Here is a 24,034-nt window from a genome sequence, read left to right as displayed (position 1 = left end):
TAATGTGATAGGATGGAAATTTTGAACGGAAAGCAGACCAGCGACCTTGTTTTGGTGCTTTGAAATAGATTGAGATACAAACTGAAATGTCTTTTGTTGGAGAGATACATCTTAGAAGGGAAATGGAACATTTACAGCAAGGTTAAAATAACTAAAACTAAAATTATAGCAAAAATGTCCTTCATTTTAGTCTTTGGTAATTAATTTAATACATGAGCCTTTTGGGGTTGACTTTAAATTGATTTCAAGTATATCTATTTAAATATTAACCAGACTAAGGACGTTTGAAAGTGTCACACAGACGTGATGTCTTCTAGCAGCAGCCAATAGAAAAACACCTTCAGATGACATCACTCCCATAGGCGACAATTGCGCGCGCTTGACTTTTGGCTCTGATTTCTCGCCTCGCTTGCTTTTTCCATTTAACTCAGCCGAAAAGCAATGCTCGGTAAGAATGTGCAACTTTTTTTTCATTTTACAATGGTATTTATTAAATACTAGGGATGCAACGATATCCCGATATCACGATATGAAGGTCACGATACGATAATTATCATGATATTGTGGGGAGTTCGGCGATACAAAAAAAAAAAAAAAAAAAAAGGTCACGATATTGTAAAAAGATTAGCTCATACTAAAAAAACAAAAAACTATCAATATTATACTTTTGTACATAACAGCAATGCATATAAACAACCTACAATCACTAATAACACTTAATATTGAGGCACTTACTTGCTAATGTACACACATTGAATTCCTGCACATATTGACTCCCTTCACAAGCATATTACGTTCCCCTTCCCTGACCATTAGCGTGGATTTGAAACATAGAAGGGCCTAAACATGCCTTGTGAAAATTAACCTGCACTAAATAACTAGCCACCAGAGGGTGCTAGAACTGCACAAATGGAAATCAAACTGACTGTTTTTTGTTGTTGTTTTTTAAAGATGTGCTGCTTTCAACATCGTGACATGACGACTGTGATATATCATGGCAGTTTTAATATCGCAATATCACGATATTGCCGTTATCGTTACATCCCTATTAAATACTGCATACAAGTAATACACTTAAAACAAAAAAAACATATACTGAAACTAACTAAAACTAAACTAAAATGAAGCATGTTTTAAATGACTAAAGCTAATAAAAACTAAGACACCCCGAAAACGAATTAAAACTAACTAAATTAAAAACACCCTCAAAAACGAAATTAAAACCAACTAAAATGAAAATTCCAAAAACTATAATAACCCTGATTTACACGTCATTCAAATGTATGTAAGCTGAGGACAAAAAAAGTCATTGCATCATACCCTCTCAAACTGAACCATACCATATCAAATCATTTCACACCCCACGTATCGAAAACCGTATCGAATCGTCTTTTGTGGACATGTGCACATGCCTGCCTACCTACCAACACCAGACCTCTGACCTCACAAATGCGCCGTCGACAAATAGGAGCAGACTTCACAGACTCACTCCAATATAACTCGCAAACTAAAATTACACAGAAGAGTGGCAACGGAGCAACTTTCCTACCCTTTCATGTAATATTAACATTCGGGTGTCGTGATGTGTTTGTCCATGTTGTGCACCATGAGTGATTTGGGATGCAGTAAACGGAGGAAAACCCGCTCAACCTGGTTAGTGCGGCACTTCCTCCAACAGCAGAAGCTTCATTACATGGTGTAAAGTGATGCCTGTGGCTTCATTAAGCAGAGGAGAAGCAGCGTAGCGATGGCAAAGCGAGAACTACAAGCGCACCTCTAACTAACTGACTATCTGGCTCTCGTCGAAGCTCATAAAACCAAAATGGCTGTCTGCGGAAATGAAAACAGCCTGATTGGATTTCTCCCGATTAATCCCCGGAGAAGACTCCCCGGCTCCAAAGTGCCTGAAATTCAAACACTGACGCGCAAAAGGCCGACAATTAGCAGGCGGGCTTCTAATGAAAATGGCTGCCAGTTCTCCACACCATAAAGCAGGGCGGCGCTGGCAGAGCGGAATCTCGACAAAAAAAAAAGATAAAAACACCATTTAGCAGCCTCTGAGAAACAAAGCTGCCGGGCAGCAATACGTCCCTCATTAATGCCGAGCGCTGAAAAAATCGACAGTTAGATGAATTCTTCTTTCTTGCCTGGCTTGCCATTTGGCCTCTTAACTAAAAGCTGAATTTGATATTTGGAGATGCTGTTGGAGAGGCTTCCTCCAAGTCGTCTCTAACTGTGCGACTAATGGAGTGAAAATCATGACATTCTTTTGCTGTTTGGAATCTGCTGAACGTATTTAATTAATTTTACCGTCGCCATGCACACTCTCGCGCTTCATCTCCCAACATCTCACTTTCCCATAGGGCTGGGTATCGATTCTAATTTCCTCAGTCAATTCAATTTCGATTCACAAGAGTTCAGTACGATTTGATTTTGATTCTTTCGGGAATCGGATTGATCCACTTCAATCCGATATTGATTACTTATGGAACATTGATTCTTCTTAAATATCAAGGATGTGATAAAAACTCCACAAACATTAATTTCCTAATTACATTTTGCAGAGGCAGTAACTGGTTTAATTACTTATTATTTAGTTTATTAATGAAAGTAACATGTTATAATTAGGGACGAAACGATAACGGCAATATCATGATATCACGATATTAAAACTGCCACAATACATCGTCGTCATCATATCACAATATTAAAAGCAGCACCTGTTCAAAAAGTCGGGTTGATTTCCATTTGTGCAGTTCCAGCACCCTCTGCTGGCTAGTTTTTCTGTGCCATTTAATTTCCACAAGGCATGTTTTGGCCCTTCTATGTTTCAAATCCACGCCAATATCCAGATGCTTGCGAAGCGAGTCAATATATGGTGGAACTCAATGACTGCCTGCATTAGCAACTAAGTGCCTCAATATATACATTAATATTAAATATATATTTTATATATAATATTTTTATCATTTTTTTCATTGCTGTAATGTACAAAAGCACAATATTGTGTGCTTTTTTAGTATTAGCTTTTTTTCTTTTTTCTTTTTTTTACAATATTGTGACCTATTTTTGTATCACCAACCTACCGACAATATCGTGATAATTATCATATCGTGACCTTCATATCGTGATATCGTATCGTGATGTTTGGATATTGTTACATCCCTAGTTATAATCAGTTAATTGTTACACAAACATTGACATCAGCAATGATGATATTTTCATAATTATAATTCAATAATTGTACATATAAATTAAGAAGATTCTGAATTGTCTTAAAGTGCAATAAGTCAGGTCTTATAGATGTAAGAAAATACTTTTAAATTCATGTGAACAGTAAATTTCAAGAAAACGGTAAGATACAAAAAAGAACATTCAGCCTTTAAAATGATATTTTCTTATGAATTCATGAGAAAAAAAGATATCAAATAATCGATTCATGGTTTTATGAATCAATATCAGGCTCAAAAAGAAAAATCCATTCAATACTGATTCAACTGATTCAATTTTGTCAACCCTACTTTCATTCCTCTTCTTCCTATTGTTTGCTCTAATTTACCAGTAGCACAAGATGATTGATGCCTTGAGTTGAAAGCACACTTTTTGATTCAAGTCATTTGGAAGTTGCTGAATATTACAAAAATGAAAATTGAGGTTACAATTAATATAAATAAAAATTGAATCAAATGATCCTGTTCCCACCTCAAGGTATGGAAAAGCTGTTTATCTCACCTTATTTTTATTTTTATTTTATTTTTTTAAAGTAGCACATACATTGCATCAAAGTCAGTGAGACATTTTGAAGCTTTTACTGGATATCATGTTGAGATGAACAGTGATGATTTAATGTTTAGCAATTTCAAGGTGCCAAGCTGCATCAATGAATCCATCTGTCTCCTGTTTTTTTGGTTTTCGTTCGTTTATTCTTATGTAATCACCACTTTTGAGATTCTTGGAGTTCTCCCAGTAGTGGGACAAAACATTATATTCCAATGGTGTTTTTTTTTTGTTTTTTTTTCACATGATTCCATTGCAAATGTACTATTGTGAGTCATCTCCAACCCCCCACCCCCGCCCCCAATTTTTTTTTTTTATTATATTTTTCAAATTTGTGATGCATCTTTTAGGGATGTAATGACAACTGCTAATCGCGAAATTAAAACTGCCACAACAGAGTCAATGTCGTCATGTCACGATATTAAAAGCAGCACGCGTGTTAAAACGGCAAGGTTGTTTTCCATTTGTGTTGTTTTATATTAGCGCAGTTTAATTTTAATTCGGAATGTTTTGGCCACCACTGTGGTTATCACTCCCTAAAACAGCCATACCAGCAAATGTTTTTCAACATCTCTGGCAAAAATTGTGTAATTTTCGCCCGTTCAATACGACTGCATGACAAAGATTTGGCTAAGCCTATTTTCTTCATCACTGCTGTTAAGTAAAAAAGAAAAGACAATACCGTGCTTTACTTCCAATATGAATTTTTTTTTTTTTTCCAATACAATATTGGCAGTTTTTATACAGTCTCGAGTCGTGAGCATTTTTGAATCTTACCAACCTCCTCACAATATCGTGATATTGTATCTTGAAGTCCATATTGTGATATTTATTGTACCGTGATGTTTTGGATACCGTCACATCCGTTTTGCACCTTTTGTGCAACAACAAACATTTGCAGACTACCACATGACTGCAAATTCTTTTAATCAATACTGACTTGCGAGCGAGGGAGCAGAATTTTCTCCCTCTTCTCAACGAGCTCTTCTTTCTCCCAACTCGCTAAACTTTCCACTCATTCTCAAGCCTCCTCTTCCCGCACTATTCAGCCTCCGCCACTGTTGCTCACTATAACGAGTCTGTTTAGCGGCCTCCACTTCTGCCTCATTCGCTCCCTCTCCACATCACCACCTATTCTTTTCGCTAGCTCGTTCTGTCTCCCCGGCCGGATAACGGAGCGTGAGATTGGCTAATTAACGGCTGCCTGTCGCCCCTGCAAAGACAGCTGGGTAATTTGGTGAGAGCGGAGAAGAAGGCGAGGGGGAGTCAAAGAAGGCAAAAAAGGAACGAAAGGACTTGTGAACCACAAAACATGGTACGATGCATTCATCAGAGGCGTTGTAAAGCAACAATTTGGCAGGTGCGAATCACCTGCTTGGAGAATCTCACAAAGTGCAAGTATGGCAAACGTGAATGTTATGCGCGTCCGTTCGGCGGCAGCCATTATGGTGTGATAGAGGAGCGCCAGTTGCACCTTTTCCACCCTTCTTATAAAAGAGGTGGGGAAAAAAATGATTATATACATTCTTTTGTCCACCTGTTATGAAAGCCCATTGGCCAGTACTGTCAGCTGCCCGTTTCCACCATGGGGGGATTTTTTTATTTTATTTTTTACACACCGTCAAAATCTACTTGAAGAAGAAGAAAAAAACCTCCTGTTTTTCTGACAATTTTTTTTGGGAGCTTTGCTTTTTTAAATAATTTTTTCCCCCCCGTTTTTACGAATATTTTTTTCTGTTTTACTGATTTTTTTCCCCCGTCATTAAAAAAAAATATTCAGAAAAACAGAAGGAAAAATTACTCAAAAGCAGGGGGGAAAAATTATTCAGAAAAACATTAGTTAAAAAAAACAGGGGGAAAAAAATATTCAAAAACAACACAAAAAAACCCAGCACAAACTTATGTTTTTCGGAGTAATTTTTTTTTTTGACCTGTGAACTCCAAGTGACTTGTTGCAGACTCGCTAATAGCGGAAGCCGACACTTTCCCAGATACCTCCAACATACCTTCTGGCTCAGTTAAGGTAAGGCATGTACCGTAATTAGTAACACACACAGTATTATTAATGTTTAAAATAAAAATCAATTAATGTTAAAAACATTTTTTTAAAAATTTATCAGAAAACCAGAAAAAAATATTAATAAAAACAGAAAAATAATTATTTTTTATATAAAAAAAAAGGGAATAAAATACTAAGAAAAAGAGAAAAAAAAACTGAAAAACAGGGGAAAAATATGTTTTAAAAAAATTACTCAGAAAAACAGGTGGGGGAAATATATATATATATATATATATATATATATATATATATATATATATATATATATATATATATGGGGGGGGGGGGGGGGAGTAGAAAAGTGTTGTTTTTTTTGTTTTGTTTTTTGGAAAACAAAACAAAAAAAATTTTCACTGGCGGATTCTGACAGTGTTCAAAAAAATAAAATAAAAAAATCCCCCGCTGGCGGACACGGGCCTCTGACAGTGGGGAAAAAAAAGAAAAAAATCTATATTCCTTTACTGGCGGAAATGGGCTTCCATAACCTGCTAATGCTAAAGAAGGCTGACAATCCAACACCCCCATGCCTCAACACTCCATCAGGCGGGCAACAGCAACAACATTCAATTTGGTTCTACTTTGGTATCCAGCAAATACTGAGGAGGCCTCTTACGACGATAACCGCTCAAACTTGGATTCCACTTTAATGCTTTAATCTTGATGTGTTTCTTTGAAAAGCTGCAGGATGCACGGAGCTTGGTCGCTCCTGCTACTTTCACAAAGGGATGATGTCAGAGCAGGAGAAAAAAAAAAGACAAGAGAAGCTGAAAAGTGTCATTGCAGAAGTGGTTTACAAGAGAGAAGAAAAATCTCTCAATGGTGATGTCATCGTTGGTCATCAGGATGACAATGTGTCTGAAACCACTGATCTGAATATAGGGCGCCATATTGCTCCTCCTAAGAAATGTTGCCCGTCATATTCTTTACATTTACAGTATCCAAATTGGAGAACATGTACATAGTAGGACAAGCATGATAATATGATGTTTTAAATTTGTTCATCATAAACAAGAGGACTTCAGACATTTTACAACTTGCGTTAAATACATGTTGAAATTATTAATTTTCAGCAGTAAAAACAACATTTTGTCCAGAATGAATTTGATAACTTCATTACCAGTCATGGCTCACCTGTTTTCTGGGTTTGGTCAGCAAACTGAGCCATGATTGGTTGTTACCTTTTTCCTTAGGACAGGTGGTGTCATCTTCGGTCGACAGCAAGTAGAAAAATTACTATTTAAAGGTACTAATTGTACATGAAAAATAATGAAGTTACCACATTAATTATAGACAAAATATTAACTTTTACTTTTTTAACGTTTTACTGCTGAAAATGTCTCAATGAGTCAAGCATCCCTCTAATGACGTTTACAAGAGAACATTTTTATTTTTATTGTTTTTTTTTCCTATAAAAGAATTATAACTAATTCAACAAAAGATGCCTGTGCCAAATCTAATATTTGGGTCAAAGGAATTGAGTGATAAAAGAAAAAGGGGATCTTCAAAGCAGGACATATCGTCCACTTGTTATTTATTTATTTAACTTGTTTAAAAAAATAGTGCCCACCCCGCCACAAACCTGCCACACTGTCCCCCGGCATTATACTAACCGCCTATAAACTGTCTATTTTTAATCTGTACGTATACTGTATAGTCAGTAGTCTGCTCGCGAGATGGGAGGAGCAAGATGGCTGCCCTGTATCTTCAACGGGCGTGTATGGGCTATCCAGTCATATCTCCAGATCAGTGGTCCGAAACACGCTGCCATGACTTTTAACAACGTGCCAGTCATCCCAGTTGGAATGTGAGAGCAAGTTGGCAAGTAGCGGCAGGCTAAGAGGACACAACAGAGTTGGAAAGATTTGATATGTTTTTGGTGGTGTATGCCAAGGCCATGTCCACATCAACCATCATCATCATCATCATCATCATCATCATCGGCTGATTCAAGTTTTGTATCTTCACTTTAAAATTAGTCACAGTACATAGAGTACATGTATGTGTTAAGGAGAGTAATGTTTTATGTGTGGCATTCACGAAAGGTAGCAGTTTACAATGCTATCCCCCAACAATTGACAAAATCAGTTTATCAATTTCTCTTCAACATTCCATACGAGTACAGTACTCATTTTCTAATGCCCTTATGTTCAGAAAATAAAACGGTGAGCATTGGCATCAATGTACAGCTAAAAACTACAAAAAACAAAGAGAATATAAATAAAGAATAAATATATAAATAATAATTATCAAATATATAAAAAAATAAAATATAAATCAAAACTACAAAAAAACAAAGATAATATAAATAAAAAATAAATATATAAATAATAAATATCAGATATAGAAGAAATATATAAATTAAAACTACAAAAAGCAAAGAATAGAAATAAAAAATGTCTAAATAATAAATATAAAATAAATAAAAAATATAAATAAAATATAAATTAAAACTACAAAAAACAAAGAGAATATTCTGCTACTTAGAGTTGTCACCAGTCTGACCTCTGAATGTTTTGTTTTTTTTCCATTTGACAAGTAGTAAATTTTAACCTGTCCCTGGTTAAAGCCACAATTAGCTGTCAGCATCATCTTTTAGCACCCTGGCCATTTGTGTTAATGGAGGCTGTTTTACTTAACGCGCCACAATTTTTTTTAACATGAACTTAAGTGCCGAGAAGATTATTTCCCCACCATCAAATGTGCACATTTGGAGAAATATAAACATATCAGCTATAGTGAATATTCCACAGAGATTGTCGCAGCTAAATGGGCCCTGCAATAAAAATGATCACCGATGAAGCAAGCGAGGGAGAATCAAAAAGGTGCGCATGTGCCTTTTTGTGTTAATAAGGCCATCATAAAAACAAGCTGCAACAGGAGAGACGCTTGCAGTGGCCTCTCAGGAATGCATCTGCTCACTTGCTCAACTCATGATATCAGCATACAAACACACATACCACACTAGTGAAGATGCGGTGATAGCTGAATTTGTCAGCAAATACAAATTGCCCAATAATTCCACTGACTAATTCAGATTATGAAATTGACCACTAGCCGAAAGATGATGCAAGTAGAACTATGTTGTACATAAGAACAGTTGAAAGAAATGTTGAGCAAGGTGAGTGTGACTGGAGACAATTTTCATCCAATGTATCGTTTGTTTGGCGTAGAGTGAGTCCACTGATTGAGAAGTGAGTGAGGCCCATGATTTTTTGGGCAGCCTATGTTGATTCGTTGAAGTCTTTTTTTTTGTGCTTGGCAGTCAGCGCTGTTATACCAGATGGAGGACATGAGAAGGAGTTCTACAATAGCTTGGTTGAAACCGATTAGGAGTTTATTTGTGTTGACTGAGGAACAAGATTCTTCAGCCAGCGTGAGGGGACGCAACCCTGGGGACTCTGTGCTTAAGGACACACGAGACAGACACTCTGACTGTACCCTGTTCGAGACGAAATTAAAGATCCGGCAGCAAGTTTAGTAGTTTGAATGCGCCTGCAGGCACAGAGTAGCTCCTAATGACCACATGAATAGCCAGCTGGCCTGTTCTAAAAATAGCTTAGCAATGATGGGATATTGTAATTTTATTTACAGTATCTGTTACCTGATTATAATGATTTTAAATCATTAACCTGGGCAGTGTCGACACATAAATGAATATAATTAACTACAGTGGTACTTCTAGTTACGAAATTAATTGGTTCTGGAAGAAAGTTCTTAGCTAGAAAATTCTGTAAGTAGAGACGCATTTTCCATGTAAATGCCCTAATCGGTTCCAAGCCTCCCAAAATTCACACATAAATGTTTTATAAAGCAAAAAATGCATCAAAAGATGTAACAAATACATGTTACGATTATTGCACAATAAATGAGAGTTGTGTATAATGTAAAAAACAAAGAATAGAGTAAAGAATAAAAATGATGGTCATTTAACCTTTTAACTGCTGTCCTCTTCGTTTTTTGCCCTCTTTGGTTCATGTTCTCTTTCAGAAGTGTTTTTTTTGCCTGGTGTTTTGTAAGATCCACGGATGTTTGCTTTTTTTTTTTTTTTTTTTTTCCCTTCGAAAATGTCCAAGGTAAACATCATCATAGTGAGCGATCGCTCGAATGGTAAACACTTATTCTGGGTGATTCTTTTCAATAAATTCCGAAACTTCATAGAAACTTCAGGTACGGCGAAGCATCCAAAAAAGGCCCGTCTTGCTGTGCAACATAGCCTTTGTCAATCACCAACTGTTTGAATTTTTGCACAAATTCGTCGGCCGTCAGTTAATACATTTACATAAAACTATCTGAACATCTCATAGCCCGAGGGGCGAATGACGAGGACGCTAAATAGACACATATGTATTATCTTACTATTTACACACAATGACACATACAGTAGCGGTCCCTCTTAGCCAATGGGATGCCAATGACAGAGCATCAGTAAGTATTTTGTGTTCAGTAAACTCTGGGAGCTGCGAGTAGCAGCCCATATTGTATTTTTACCTTTCGTATCCTGAAACTTATTAATTAATATTAATATATTAATATTTTCCTGTTGAGGCGTTTCGTAACTTGAAAATTTCGTATGAAGGGACATTCCTAAGTAGATGTGCCACTGTATTAAGAACACTTTATAATAGGCAAAACTGTGTTATTTCAAAGTGTGTACCAAACTGGTAGCCGTTCCTTCAAATGAATGAGCAGTCAAGAAGTAGCTCTGTTTCAAAATCGCGGGTGACCCTAGTTCTCGAGGTATAAAGGCTGAGCTAAAAATCGATGACGGGAATACATGCATGGGTGCTGGGGGAGTCTTTGAACTGGTTGACGCCATCATCGACTGACTGCTCTATCGGCGCTCAACACAAACCGATTTGTAAGCACGAGGGGCAAGGAGGCATACATTTTTAACGTGATTGAGGATAATGCTCTCAAATGAGTTCATAATCACCATTATTTTTTTTCCCCTATGAGGGTCCTCAAAGGATGATTGCAATAAATGGTATGAGGAGAGTACATTGCATAAACGCGATTGCTTGTTTTGATTTAATATTTGTCAGGTTGACCTGTTGGACATTATTAAACACGACACAAAAAGGAGAGAAGACACTCAGTACAAGGCTCGCGAGGAGAGGGAGTGACTGATACAATTCACTACTGCACTCTCTGGAAAAAAATCCCCTCCTGACCCACTCCTTTTATTTGGTTTCCACGCTCCTAGTTACATCGGTGTTCCAACCCTAATAATGCAAATACAAAAACGTAGTTGGAACACAGTGTACTTGTTTGTCTATGTGTGTGTGTGTGCATGTGAGTGGAAGATTGCTGAGTACGTGTGTGGCCAAGTTTGCAATCATTTAGCGAGGCTATGTGAATTTGAGTGTGGAGCAGGAGAAAAGCATTCTTCATTGCAAGCAGAAGCAATTCTTCATTGCAGCAAATGTATGATAACGTATATTTACAATTATTCCGACAGTATTTTAAAAATTGCAAGTAGCACAAGTTAATAATATCAATTAGACAATGTCTACTTGTCATCTATGTGCATTCTTACTTGATTATATAAAAACAGTTTTGCCTAGAATGCCAAAAAGTTCCACATTTACGTTAAAAATGAGACGGATTGCACCAATGTATCAGCCGCCATCTTGGCTGATTCTGAACGACATGAATGCAGGAATAAAAAAAAAAAAAGGAAGGACTGGTATTCGAACAACAACAACAAGAAGAAGATTATCACACCCACTGCAGCTGTTTGTTCGCAGGCGAGTGCAGCCACAACACCTGAGGAAGAAAATGTTTGGCTAACGAAAGTGGCACGCCCCTGTCGATGCATGTCACATGACACCAAGCCGCTTGCTGCTCTCTTACTTAAAATTCAACCCTGTGTGCAATCTCCATTTTGTGACCCCGGGGTCGTGACACTTCTACCTTTGGGAATTTTGATGTGCAAAATGGGCAGGAAAGCAACCGGGAGTCCAATTCACTGAACCGGACGCATCAGCGCTTTCAACACTATTAAAGAACAATGCTGCTCCAGGGACTATGAATGTGAGAACTTTAATTAATAATTCTCATCGGCAGGTGGAAGTAGTCCATGGCATTGGCAGGATTTACTCCCAGACTACATTAGGCGTGGGAATCTTTGGCTACATTCACACTGCAGGTCTTAATGCTCAATTCAGATTTTTTTTGGTGAAATCCAATTTTTGGGAGAAAGTGTTCATATTACCTATTAATTGCGACCTCAGTCTGTCTGCTGTGTGAACGTTGTGTCCCCAAAGTGACCTGCATGCGCAGAACAAGATGTGTCACAACGCCGTGTTTGCGGAAGTAAATACGACGTATCATAAGCCTGCCGTCGGGGCTCATATTTTGTGAAAATGAGGCGAGCCTGTTCGACCTCCTCATCTCACAGAAACTTCTCCTTTTTTTTTTTCTCCTCTAACGATGATGTCATGTCATTGCCGCGCGTAATAAATGAGCCGTCTGCGTGGCTATATTACTATTATCACCACAAATGTCAACTTTATGCTTCATATTTCAAGTGGGATTAAATTAAAGTCAAATATAAAGCCACACCTGTTACTCGAAACAACATTGGATGCCACGGATCGCATATTGGACTTCTGCTAACGTAGAGGTCGGATATATGCAACCTGGCCGTTCAGACTGCGGTCGCATTGCAAAAATTCGGATACGTATGCAATCTAGGACCACATATGAAAGCGGCCCAAGTCAGATATGAAAAAAAAAAATCAGAATTGAGCCGTTCAGACCGACATAAAAAAAATCCGATCTTGGTCGCATTTGCCTGCAGTATGAACGTAGCCTTTGACGGTCTCACGATTCGATTCCGAGTTTTTCAATTCAGAATGATTTTTGATTCAAAAGATTTGATTGACAATTTTTGCTTCAATTTATACTGTAGATGTGCAAAGAATCGTCGTGATCTACTCCAGTCAGACTTGCTAATGCTAATTAGCGCGCTACTCGCGGCGCTTTTATCACTCAAAAGAACGGCTATTCATACAAAACGCTTCAGGAATGCATACAGAGAAGCATCTTCACATTACGCACCAGCATATGCTCTTCCTACGCTGCAAAAAAACAACTTTAATTGGAATAACTTGATGGTGACTTTTTCCTTTTACTCTCTAATCTGGCTACAACTTAACAGTGTATCAGAACGCGCGGAACCACACTGCCCCTAAGTGGCCAAATTGTGTACAACATGAACAGCGCTCCCAACAAAGGCACACACAAACAAGGGCAAGACGGTATAAAATAATTTCAATAAAATTGATTTGGGGGAAAATTCTTATTCGTACTAAATAAGAATCGCGATTCTGATGAGGATCTTTTTTTTTTGGCACAACCCTAACGTTCATGCAGAACCCAAACATGTTTACATACTATATGTCCAAGGCACAACAGGAAACAACATCCTGCTATAAAAACCCAAACAAGCCGACAAGCGACGGGTGAGCAGCTAGTCGCGTGTTTGATCAATTTGCTCGAGGGTTTTATCATAGAAAGCGTGCGACGGCTGGCGTAGTAAAGAGGCGAGAAATGAGGAGGAATGTTGACAGATGGGTTGGAGGGAGGCAAGGAGTGGCACATGAGCTCATGTGACATGTTTACATTAGCAGAATGGATGCGCGAGGATGACGGGAAACGCGACGGGTCTTTAGAAAGCAGGCGGACGGGGTGAAGGCGTGGCTACATGTCAGATAAAAGCAGTATTGTAAGCAGATTGCGGTGAAATGGGGGGAGACGGAAGACACATGAAACAATTTCAATTCATTTGACCAGTGTTTGATGTAACGGATACAGTGAGGTGAACATGCAATATTATTTTAGTCAATGCATCTTGTCTTTAAAGCAGCGATAAAACACTTAAAAGGCAGCGCGGCTCTTATTAGCAGTGCTGCTGACTGACAGGTGAGCGCTGCACATATGCAAATTGCGCACTGGAGCTGTGGCTCTGTGTATTTCTCTCTGTGCATGCGTAGGAAAAAGTGTGTGCAACTCGGAATCACAAATAATAAACACTAAGTGACCGATTAATGACTTACAAATGAGGAAATGAATTATGTGAAGCACAATCATCAAGAGGTTATTTGCAATTTTTTGGGTACAATCTGGTTGTTTGTGCTTTTTAAAATAGAATTTTAGTGAGGGTTGGGCTTCCGGAGATGACTTTAGAATGTATGGAATGGAAGCCAATGGGCGTGCGTGCGTGCGTGCGTGCGTGTGTGTGTTGTACCAGTCTTTGGTGAGGATCCAGAAACGCGGAGGGAACACTTCATCTTGGCAGTTTGCCACGGATATACAGTAGTGGTGTCTGAATGGATGGCAATGGAGAAGGCGGGTCCTGAAAAAAAACAAAAACAATGTGCGGATATGCTTCAAGACAAACCTGTAAAATATAATATACATTCTCATTCTATTCCCTGAGGATGCCAGTAATAATTGGGAAATAAGTCCCAGTAAGTAATTAACCATCATTTGTATAGCACCTTTCACAGACAGAAGTACAACAACAATTCAGCCTCATATACCAGAAGAGGTTCAGGTCACTTGTGACATCATTAATTCAATCCAAAGGAGATTTAGATGAAGTTTTCCTAATACTTTTTAGACCAACCCTACTACTTTTTTTTTTTTTCCTCAACGATCTATACTAAAAAAATATATAAAACGCAACACTTGTTTTTGTGCCACTTTGTATGAAATAAACTCAAAGATCTAAAACGTCTTCCACATACACCTTTCAGAGTAGGGTGCACAGATCAATTGGCCAGCCGATTTATCGGCCCTGATTTCCTTAATTTTGGGAAGGTCGATGATCGGCTGATCCCTTAAAAATTAAAATTGATCTTTTCCACCAATCTCATCTCCCTCCTCAGAGGTCTGAAAAAGTCAGCCGCTGTCCTCTTCTGCTGAGATGAATAATCGGATTTTCATTTTTATTTGAGAGATCTACTTCATGTGCAGTTAAATCAACCCATTTTGGATTATTTCGCCGATATTGTTCATTGTTTTCCAATAAAACAAGATTGGAACACAGAAGGCATATGCTGCATGTTATGGAAAAAATAAAAAAATCGCTATCGCCAAAAAAAATCGGGATTGGCAGGTCAGACTTTATAAAAGATCGGTGATTGGCTGGAAAATTGTGATCGGTGCACCCCTTTTTCAGAGTGGTATTTTATTGTGGGCAGTCTCAGGCATGCCTGTGCCCTTATCAGGGTGTCTAATCAGCATCTTGATATGGCACACCTGTGAGGTGGGATGGATTACCTAGGCAAAGGAGAAGTGCTCACCATCACAGATTTAGACCGGTTTGTGACCAATATTGGAGCGAAATGGTGATATTGTGTATGTGGAAGAAGTTTTACAAAAAATGGGAGCAAAAACATAAGTGTCTCGTTTTATATTTTTGTTGAGTATACATTTAACAGTCCACATTTCATGCAATGTACTGTACAATAACAATTATGCAGAATGTTTTGGACATCAAATCCAGACATGAGTTGGGGCCTCAGCTGTGGAGAATCTGACCCAGGTTGTAAAAACACAAGTGAAACGTGGGAGAAAAATCGACAATGAGGTGAAAGCAGGAGCCTCTCTCCTCGAATCGCCTCGCTTAGCTCCTCCTCCTTTCATCCTTCCGACGTCTTTGGCGCGTTCCAAGCGCTCGTGCCGTCGTCTTCAACGGATGCACGTTTACTCCGTCTCGAGCATTTGTTCAGACTGCCTCCCGTTCACATCAAGCAAAGTAAAGTAGGTCAGGTATGTGCACGTTCAAACTGTTTTAAGTTGCGAGCCCATTGACAAGTGTGGGTGGTCGATTTGTATGCAATGTTTCTCGAGTAGGGTGACCAGATTTTACAAAATGAAAATTACAATTTTGCTTAAAATCAGATATTCGATACACTCTCATGAGGAATTATTATAAATCTAATTGGTAATTAATTCATTTGCTCCCAAAAATGTGTAAATATGTTCTATTTTAAATATTACCATGCTCCCAAAGACGTATTTGTCGTTTCTTTTTGTGTATTTTTATGCTAGAGCATACAGAAGGCTTTGATGTAGCCTCTCAACTGAAGAGAACGGTAATGAAAATGTAGTTATTACAAGAAGGCCAGAAGGTGGCAGCAGAGTATAAGAGATCACCACTCACCAGGGCCATGTCGCAACAAGCTGTTTTCACCAGGAATGTGAATATTGATGAAACTTAGCTACACAGAAGGCTTTGATGCAGCTTCTGACATGAAGAGTTGGATTAAAGCAATGATAGTTGTTACAAAAAATGGCCAGCAGCTGGCAGCAGAGTATTAGAGATCAGCTAGGACCATGTTGCAACGAGCTCTTTTTGCCAGTGTTTTCACCAGGAATGTGAATATCGATGAATCACAGCTATATTCTAATGCCAACTGCTGCAAAACTGAAACAGATACAAATATACTTTTTTTCCCTGATGAAAGAAGAGACTCTAATCTTTCTTTTGGTAGGTTCCATGTTTTCATAGCAGTAGATCACAATATTCCTTGGGCCTAGCGAAATCAGTCAAAATCCAGTAAAACAGTGAAGCGGGTTGCTTTAGTGAAAATGGCTGCGAGTGAATCAGTTAATACTGGTGCAACAGATCACAAAAGTTACGGTTCGGATCAGATCACGGATTTGTGTCACGGATCGGATCACTTTTTTGGATCAGCAAAAACACAAACAAAACAAAAAATCACTAACTAGTACTTTGCCTTTATTTAGTTTGTAAAACGCTTTTTACCATTAAATAAATATAAAATCAATTCAAAACGGCTAATATAGGTGTTTAGGAATTAGAAACACAACTTTAAAGGGATACTTGACTCATTGAACGGTTTTCAGCAGTGACAAGTTCATATTTTGTCTATAATTAATGTGGTAACTTCATTATTTTTCATGTACAATGCATAGCTTTAAAAAGTAATTTTTCTACTTGCTGTCGACTGATGATGACATCACCTGTGCTGAAGAAGTAGGTAACGAGTCAACGACCAATCATGGCCCACCTCTTTTCTGGGTTTGGTTAGCAAACCGAGCCATGAATGGTCGTTACCTATTTCCTCAGCACAGGTGATGTCATCAGTCGACAGCAAGTAAAAAAAATGCTTTTTAAAGATATTACTTGTACATGAAAATTTATGAGGTTACCACATTAAATTAGAGACAAAATATTAACTTTTTACTGCTGAAAATTGTTCAATGAGTCAAGTGTCCCTTTAAGTGCAATATGAGGCAGAAACATGAGAAAGTAATTAGGAAGGAATGTATAATTGAACGCACCATTTTCTTGAAAGTCGATCTTAACTTTGTTGGACTCTGCGCTCGTGGCTCTGGTCCACGTTTGACCAGGTTGTTGCTTTGTCCATGCGGTGATGTCACACCAGTAAAAACCTCGATCTGACAACTGGACGCCCCCCAGGCGGAACCGAAACTCAGCTGGGCCGGACTTGGTCAGAACCAGACTGTCTCTGAATGGACAAGAAAAGGGGACATTTTTTTTTTTTTGCAAATGAAATTGATGAGGTCCAAGGGAAGTGGGCAAACAGTTTGTGTGGGGGTTTCCTGAGCAGATCCCCACCTCCTGTTGGGGTCCGTGGCTCCCCCGTGCTGCACGACACTGTCGGGGCTGAGGGTCATGATGGTCCTCACGTTGCTTTCCAGGCTGTCTTGTGATTGGATGAGCACGGAATACCCCGCCTCGCCCAGGTTCTGGGTCGCCACCGTGCAGCTCATCTCAAAGGTAGCGCCGCCCACGGAAGCCTCGCGAACACGTTTGGCTGCGACGTTCAACGACGGGCCTGGAAATCACCACCAGTGGGATCAATGAGCGAGCTTTATGAAAGACATGATTCAGCCTGGACGGAAGCGCGAAAGGGGCGCCCCCCACAACAGGAAGATAAGGAATCGCATTTTTGATTCAGAGCAGATGTGAGTGCCCGGAGAGCAATGCTATTACATCATTGTGGCTCAATTAGGGCTCAAAGTTCAGCATGGGGGGAGTGCACAGAGAGGAGCAGACAAAAGATCTTTTGAGAGACTTCCTCTGAAGTCTACAAATAATGTCGACGTATTTTGGACATTAAGATCATTCATAAGACCTAACAGCAGCACGGTTACTAGGACTAGATGGCTCAATATCCATTTTTAAAGTGTTAACTCATTAATTAATCACAAAAAATATTGCTTTAATCATGTATAAACGCAGATTAATCACACTATTAATTTTGACCACAGATGATCCTTTATCTTGAGAGCGGATGGTTACGTTAAAGGTAGCGGAGATTGTGGTTGAACAATAAGCAACTACATGCATTCAAGTTTGACATTCAGAAATATGTCCATGTCAAACTAGTGGTGTCATTTTTCTTTTCATTTTAAATTATGCAAGTAATGAACTAATTAGAAAAAGAGGAGGATGAGAGTGTGTAGTGGATCAAAAAAACATCCTAACATTAAATTAAATTAAATTAAATTAAATTAAATAATTAACATAACAGGTTCTCTTCAAATTTGGCGGTCAAAAAATGTTGATAAAAAAATTTGAATCGTTTGACAGCTCTAATAAATTTTAAGGTTCCTAAAAGGAAACTAATGGAATATTCAGAGAACATCTAAATGGGTGACTGAGCGATAATAAAAACAACTAGTGGTGTCACTACTAATTATTTCTAGAATTGATTAATCGCATAATCGGATCCAATTTTATTTAGCATTAAAGTGTTCTAGAAAAGCATTTTTTTTTCCTGATTACTGTTTATTAACCAATGATTGTTTATGTCATACTTCGTATTTTTATAGTGATTAAAAAAAGGGTGATTGACGTTCTCGATTATGTTTTTATTATATGTATTTTTAGAATCCATTAATCGAATAATCGGATTCAATTTTATTTAGCAATAAAGTGTTTAAGAAAAGCATTTTCTTCTCCGATTACTGCTTATTCACTAATGATTGTTGTTTATTTTCATATTTTTATATGATTAAAAAAAAAGGAGGATGACGTTCTCGTCAAGCTTTTTGAAACAGATATTACCGGTTCGGACCTTGCTTACGTCTTATTTTGACTGAACACGAACAAATAATCAGTCTTCTTTCATTAAGCTGAAATCCGATTGTTTCGACAATTTTCTATTTAAAAAATGCTCCAAATGATCACTCAATTATTATAATAGCTGTTGATTAATTTGATAATCGATTACCGGTACTTATAGGGCTGCTCGATTATGAAGAAAATATTAATCATGGTTATTTTGGTAATAATTGAAATCACGATAAGGACGACCATTTATTTTTTGGTACAAAACAAGAAAAATGTTTAGATGTAAAAAAAAATATTAAGACAAAATTCTTTGAAACTAAGTATTCAAGTTACTTTTGGATGAAACAATTGAGTAAATGTGTTATTTTAAAATAAAATAAAAAGATGCAAATGTATACTCAACTCAAAATTAGTATTAGAAAGTTTTTTATTGTTACGATTATGCTGATTTTGCGAATTGTGGAGAGTAATAATTGAAATTGTAGTTGAATTTTGATTAACTGCACAGCCCTACGATCACTTGTCAATTAATCTTGACAGCTCTACATACGTTTGGCGTCCCATCGCACTGTCAGCGGCAAGCTCTGCTGCTCAGCAGTCTTGACCATGTCGCCCTGGCTGCTGACGCTCCACGCTGAGACAGCACAAACGTACTGGCCCATGTCGATCTCCTGTAGGTGGCGAGCATCATGCAGCCGTCAGCTGACTTACAAATGAGGTTTTAAGTAGCTGGTTTTACTAAGTCATTGTCGGGATGTCAAATTTCCACTACCTGCGTGTGCAGGAATCGCAGTTTGAACGTGTCGGGCTGGACCTTTGTCAGCGACATCATGCCGCTCTCCAGTCTGTCGGAATACATCGCGCCTGGCACCAGATTGCCGTAGCCGTCCATCGAGCCGATAGAATGCGTAGCCTGAGGTTCGCTGGCAGCACCTGCGACAATGAAAATGATTCAATACCATAAACATGTTTTTTCTTCACTATTTCATTTTTTATGTGCCCGCTGACCGCCGTTAAAGTACCAGGAAGTGCGATGTGCTCCCATGTAACGCCCAGCCGGCCTCCCAAGGGCAGGTGTGTAATATTGGTTACATGACAGGCCAACTCTGTCGGCTCGCTGGTCATCTGGGGGTGAACGATGGTCTCAATATCCAGCGTGAAGTTCGCTTCTGAGGAAATGAGAAAGTAAAGCATGTTACTGGATGTGCTCGATAAGATATTGACTGAACACCAGCAACGTCACCGCAGTATTTTTTTATTTAGTGACGCTAAAATCCCAAACATATTATGCATTTAATGTGAGCTAATGCTTCGAGGTCAGGGGTCTGAAACCTCTGTGGCTCTCTGTTTAAAAAGGTTAAAGCTTTTTCTACATCATACATACTTCACCAATGCCCAGATGAGTACAAAGAGCCCTGATTGGTTAACTCTGACTGCATCTATCAGCTTTTATATTCCCTTTATAGTAGACTGTGCAGGCCCCCGCATTCTCCACAGTTTCTTTGGTGAGGGGAGGGGCGGAGTTTTTCTTACCTCATTTGAAGTCACGTCTTCGTTTGTCAACTGTGGCTGTTATTTTAAGATCTTGCACGTACTCACACGCGCACAATGAACGAGCCTAAAGGCGCCTTGACACTTTGTAGCACGAATTGGCACAATTCCCAACGTCCACTCAAACTTGGTCACGGCCCGGGACCACGGCCGGTGCGGGGACAAACACAAGGGTTCCCTCATTACAATGTTCAAATGTTTTGCGTCTTGAGACAGATTTTTTTTAAATTTATTTGGCCGAACATGGCAAATGGCTAATTTTGACAGCAAAGGTTGCTGACCCCTGTTCTCGGTAAACAGTTCATGTTAGATTTCCCTCTAATCAGTACGATCACGTCTATTGTTAAAACAAACCGAAGCGGCTATTTGGACCCGTTTCAGCAGAGCTATTATGAGCAGCGCTTCCTTGAACAACAGCTTACTTCTAATAATAACACCGTTAGCTACTGAGCTTGCCCACTGGAGAAATTATTCCCATCCTGCCAGTGCATTACTTTCATCTGTCATCTGCGGCAGGTTTTTTTTGTCCAATGCGGCCAGACGAGTGATTGCCTCTTCGTGCTTTTGGACCTTCAAATCCAAAAGGAGCCAGGCCACATGCAGGAAGAAAAAAGGCAATAGCACTGTTGACGGTGCGAGATGAGGTGTGTATCTCTCGGTCAGCACCTCCAGATTGCATCGTTACACTTCAGCAAACAGCAAGCACACATCGTCGTGTGAGGTTGTTCATATTGTGCCACGTTGTTTGTGGATCTGCTGGATTTTAACACTTCAAACATTTAACATGACATAGAAACGTAAAAAGTTATTTTGCGTGTTTGGCAAAAGAAGATGTTTGGAGCGGAGTCGTTTTTGGACGTCACATATAGACACGGCGGCCTCATGCACAGTCACCATCTGCTTTAAGACTCAAGCACCCACACGCGCACGCACACACTTTGATGGATGAGGAAGTGTGAAGCCTCCCCGGCAATTATTCATGTGCCACTCTCGCTCACTGGAATGTCTTATTTAGTAAAGCAACACAAGCAGAGCATCACTGATACCAGCCAGGACTCCTTTCCCCTGGATCAGACTGAAATTGGGCCACAATTTCATACAGAAATGCGGAAATTTTGCTTTTCAAGGGAAAAATTAATGTGTATGTGTGTGCGCACGCCATAGTAACTTCATACATGCACAACTGTATTTTACATCATCAATAATTTAACATTGAATAACATTGGATTTCTTTAACTTATTCAAACCCAAAAACGTGTAAAAACGTTTTTTTTAATACTTTGTTCTTCACTCCCCAAAACGCATTTCGACGTTTTTTTTGTGCGAGCATACAGAAGTAACCTGGCAATAGCCAGATGGTCCATCTGGTACCTCTCCACAGTAATTTCGTCGGTAAAAGGCGGGACATTCTGTACAGTAATTCGAGCTGATTGGACAATGCAACATTCTACACGTTTGTTTTAACCAATCACGGCTACGGGTGAAAATTTTGTGTTCGTTCTTGCCAAATGGGGGAAAAGCACCAACATCTTAGCAGCTAGAAATGCACGAAGCGCCTCTCACTGTTCAACATTCAACAAGGAAATGGTAAGTAATTCTGCGAGAATAGAATTAATTGTAGCGTCCATTCATCCATGTTGGGCTTTTTTTGTTAGCCCCGGCGTCGGCGCTGGCTTCCTGGTTTTGTCACAGTTGCATATCCCTCCCCCAACACACAATGTCGCTCTGTGATTGGTCCGAACCACCAGCGGTTCAGAACGGCGGTTATCTGCGGGAGCGGTACAAGATGTATTCTCCGGAGTTTGTGAACTCACAAACACCGCAAGAATTCAGCTTGCAGGATCAAGGTTAATACAGAAGGCTTTGATGCAGCTTCTGACATGAAGAGGTGGATTAAAGCAATGGTAGTTATTACAAAAAAAGGCCAGCAGGTGGCAGCAGAGTGTTAGAGATCAGCTTGGAACAATGTTGCAACAAGCTCTTTTTGCCAGTGTTTTCACCAGGAATGTGAATATTGATGAATCACAGCTATATTCTAATGCTAACTGCTGCAAAACTGAAACAGATACAAATATACTATTTTTTCCAGATGAAAGAAGAGACTGTAATCTTTCTTTTGGTAAGTTCCATGTTTTTATAGCAGCAGAGCACAATATTCCGTGGGTCTTGCAAAATTAGTCAAAATCCAGTAAAACAGCTGGGAGCTAAAGTGGGTTGCTTCAGTGAAAATGGCTGCGAGTGAATGAGTTAACTTTTGATGTTTACCAGTCTCCAGTCCACTTTGTGGTGCAGCCTTTAATAGATCAAATTGTAGAAAAATGTAGAAAGATAAATTGATATAAAATGAAGTCATTGACCATTTCAGAGGCACACAACAATTAAATCCAAAACAAAACATTAGTTTGTATTCACGATTTAAAGAGGCTTGAGGGCAAAAAAAAAGACTTCCATACGATATTTATTGTGCTCAGATAAAGCAGATGACACATGAATTGTTAAAATGTGCCATCACTTTACACGTCTCTCTTTTGTGTTGCCGGCGGAGAGCGTGGGCGCGACACACTGATTTGATCCGGGCTCTGACAACACGAACCACCCACCCAATTTCGTCTTGTTTCACTTTTCCTTCTTCAGACGCGTATGTAAAACTGTAACGAGTATTTGCACAAACGCACTTGCTGAGAAATAACAAACTTGGTAAACAATGGCGGGCGGAGAAGAATCGCTCTAAAACATTGCTGTGGTTTTCCACCACCAGCGAGGCGCCCTATCATTGTGTTATGTCGTTTTACAGGTTAGGAAAGGGAACACATTCATTCATTCATTCATTCATATGATGTTCCATTCGAGTTTTTGCAGTTTTGCTGACTGTGGTACAGTTTGGAACCTGATCTGATCTGATATGGGAGAAGCAACGGTTATTTTTATACTGTAGTGTGGTATCATAGCAGCTGTGTGACAGTGCAACTTGCCAACACATTATCAATCAAATCAATCAATCATCAATCAAACTATAGTGAACCAACAAATGTAATATTTATTAAACCAAATACTGCTAATTAAATTATGACTTAGCTGAATTTGAACAGCACATTTATATTCAAAATACACAATTTACTTTGCCAGCATACTGTAAAGCTGCTTGAAATCTGAGAGAGTTGTCGAGAGGAGAAAAGTACAACAAATATAAAGCAGTGACGTGTCTGTCAGAGGTGTTAATCTGTGAATGATTATGAAAATGAAATGAAAATGTAGTGTTCAATATCTTTGTGTAAAAATATGCTGGGAACTAATGCCATAAATATGTAATTGAGGTATAAATTGTGAAAAATTGAAAATGTCGGAACTTTTTGATTGTTGTCTTTGTTTCGATAAAGCTGTTCGAGTTTTTTTTTTTTTTTTTTTTAAACAAACTTAATTACTTTTCCTCTTTAGAATTTACTTGAAGGTTGTCTTTCAGAAGTTCACTGTTTTTGTAGTAGTAGTAGTAGTAGTAATAATAATAATAATAATAATAAAAGGTAAACAAAAGGGGGATAGGCAAAATATGCTGAAGCTTCATCTTTGTA

The 24,034-nt window shown here is 38.7% G+C and overlaps 1 protein-coding gene across 1 annotated transcript in view; it reads right to left on the bottom strand.

The window, feature by feature from the left end:
* Positions 1 to 24,034, bottom strand: part of LOC144014288 (prostaglandin F2 receptor negative regulator-like) — a 66,896-nt gene that overhangs the window by 14,811 nt on the left and 28,051 nt on the right. The window contains exons 6-11 of the mRNA XM_077514012.1: positions 19,937 to 20,083; positions 19,687 to 19,847; positions 19,465 to 19,585; positions 17,454 to 17,673; positions 17,156 to 17,343; positions 14,088 to 14,195 (exon numbers count right to left, since the gene is read on the bottom strand). Coding sequence (XP_077370138.1) covers positions 14,088 to 14,195; positions 17,156 to 17,343; positions 17,454 to 17,673; positions 19,465 to 19,585; positions 19,687 to 19,847; positions 19,937 to 20,083 — 945 coding nt within the window. The remainder of the gene's footprint in view (positions 1 to 14,087; positions 14,196 to 17,155; positions 17,344 to 17,453; positions 17,674 to 19,464; positions 19,586 to 19,686; positions 19,848 to 19,936; positions 20,084 to 24,034) is intronic.

This window comes from Festucalex cinctus, chromosome 2, assembly GCF_051991245.1.
Source record: "Festucalex cinctus isolate MCC-2025b chromosome 2, RoL_Fcin_1.0, whole genome shotgun sequence".
Lineage (NCBI taxonomy): Eukaryota > Metazoa > Chordata > Actinopteri > Syngnathiformes > Syngnathidae > Festucalex > Festucalex cinctus.
Note: the sequence above shows the minus strand (reverse complement) of the source record. Positions and strands in the feature narration are given on the sequence as shown.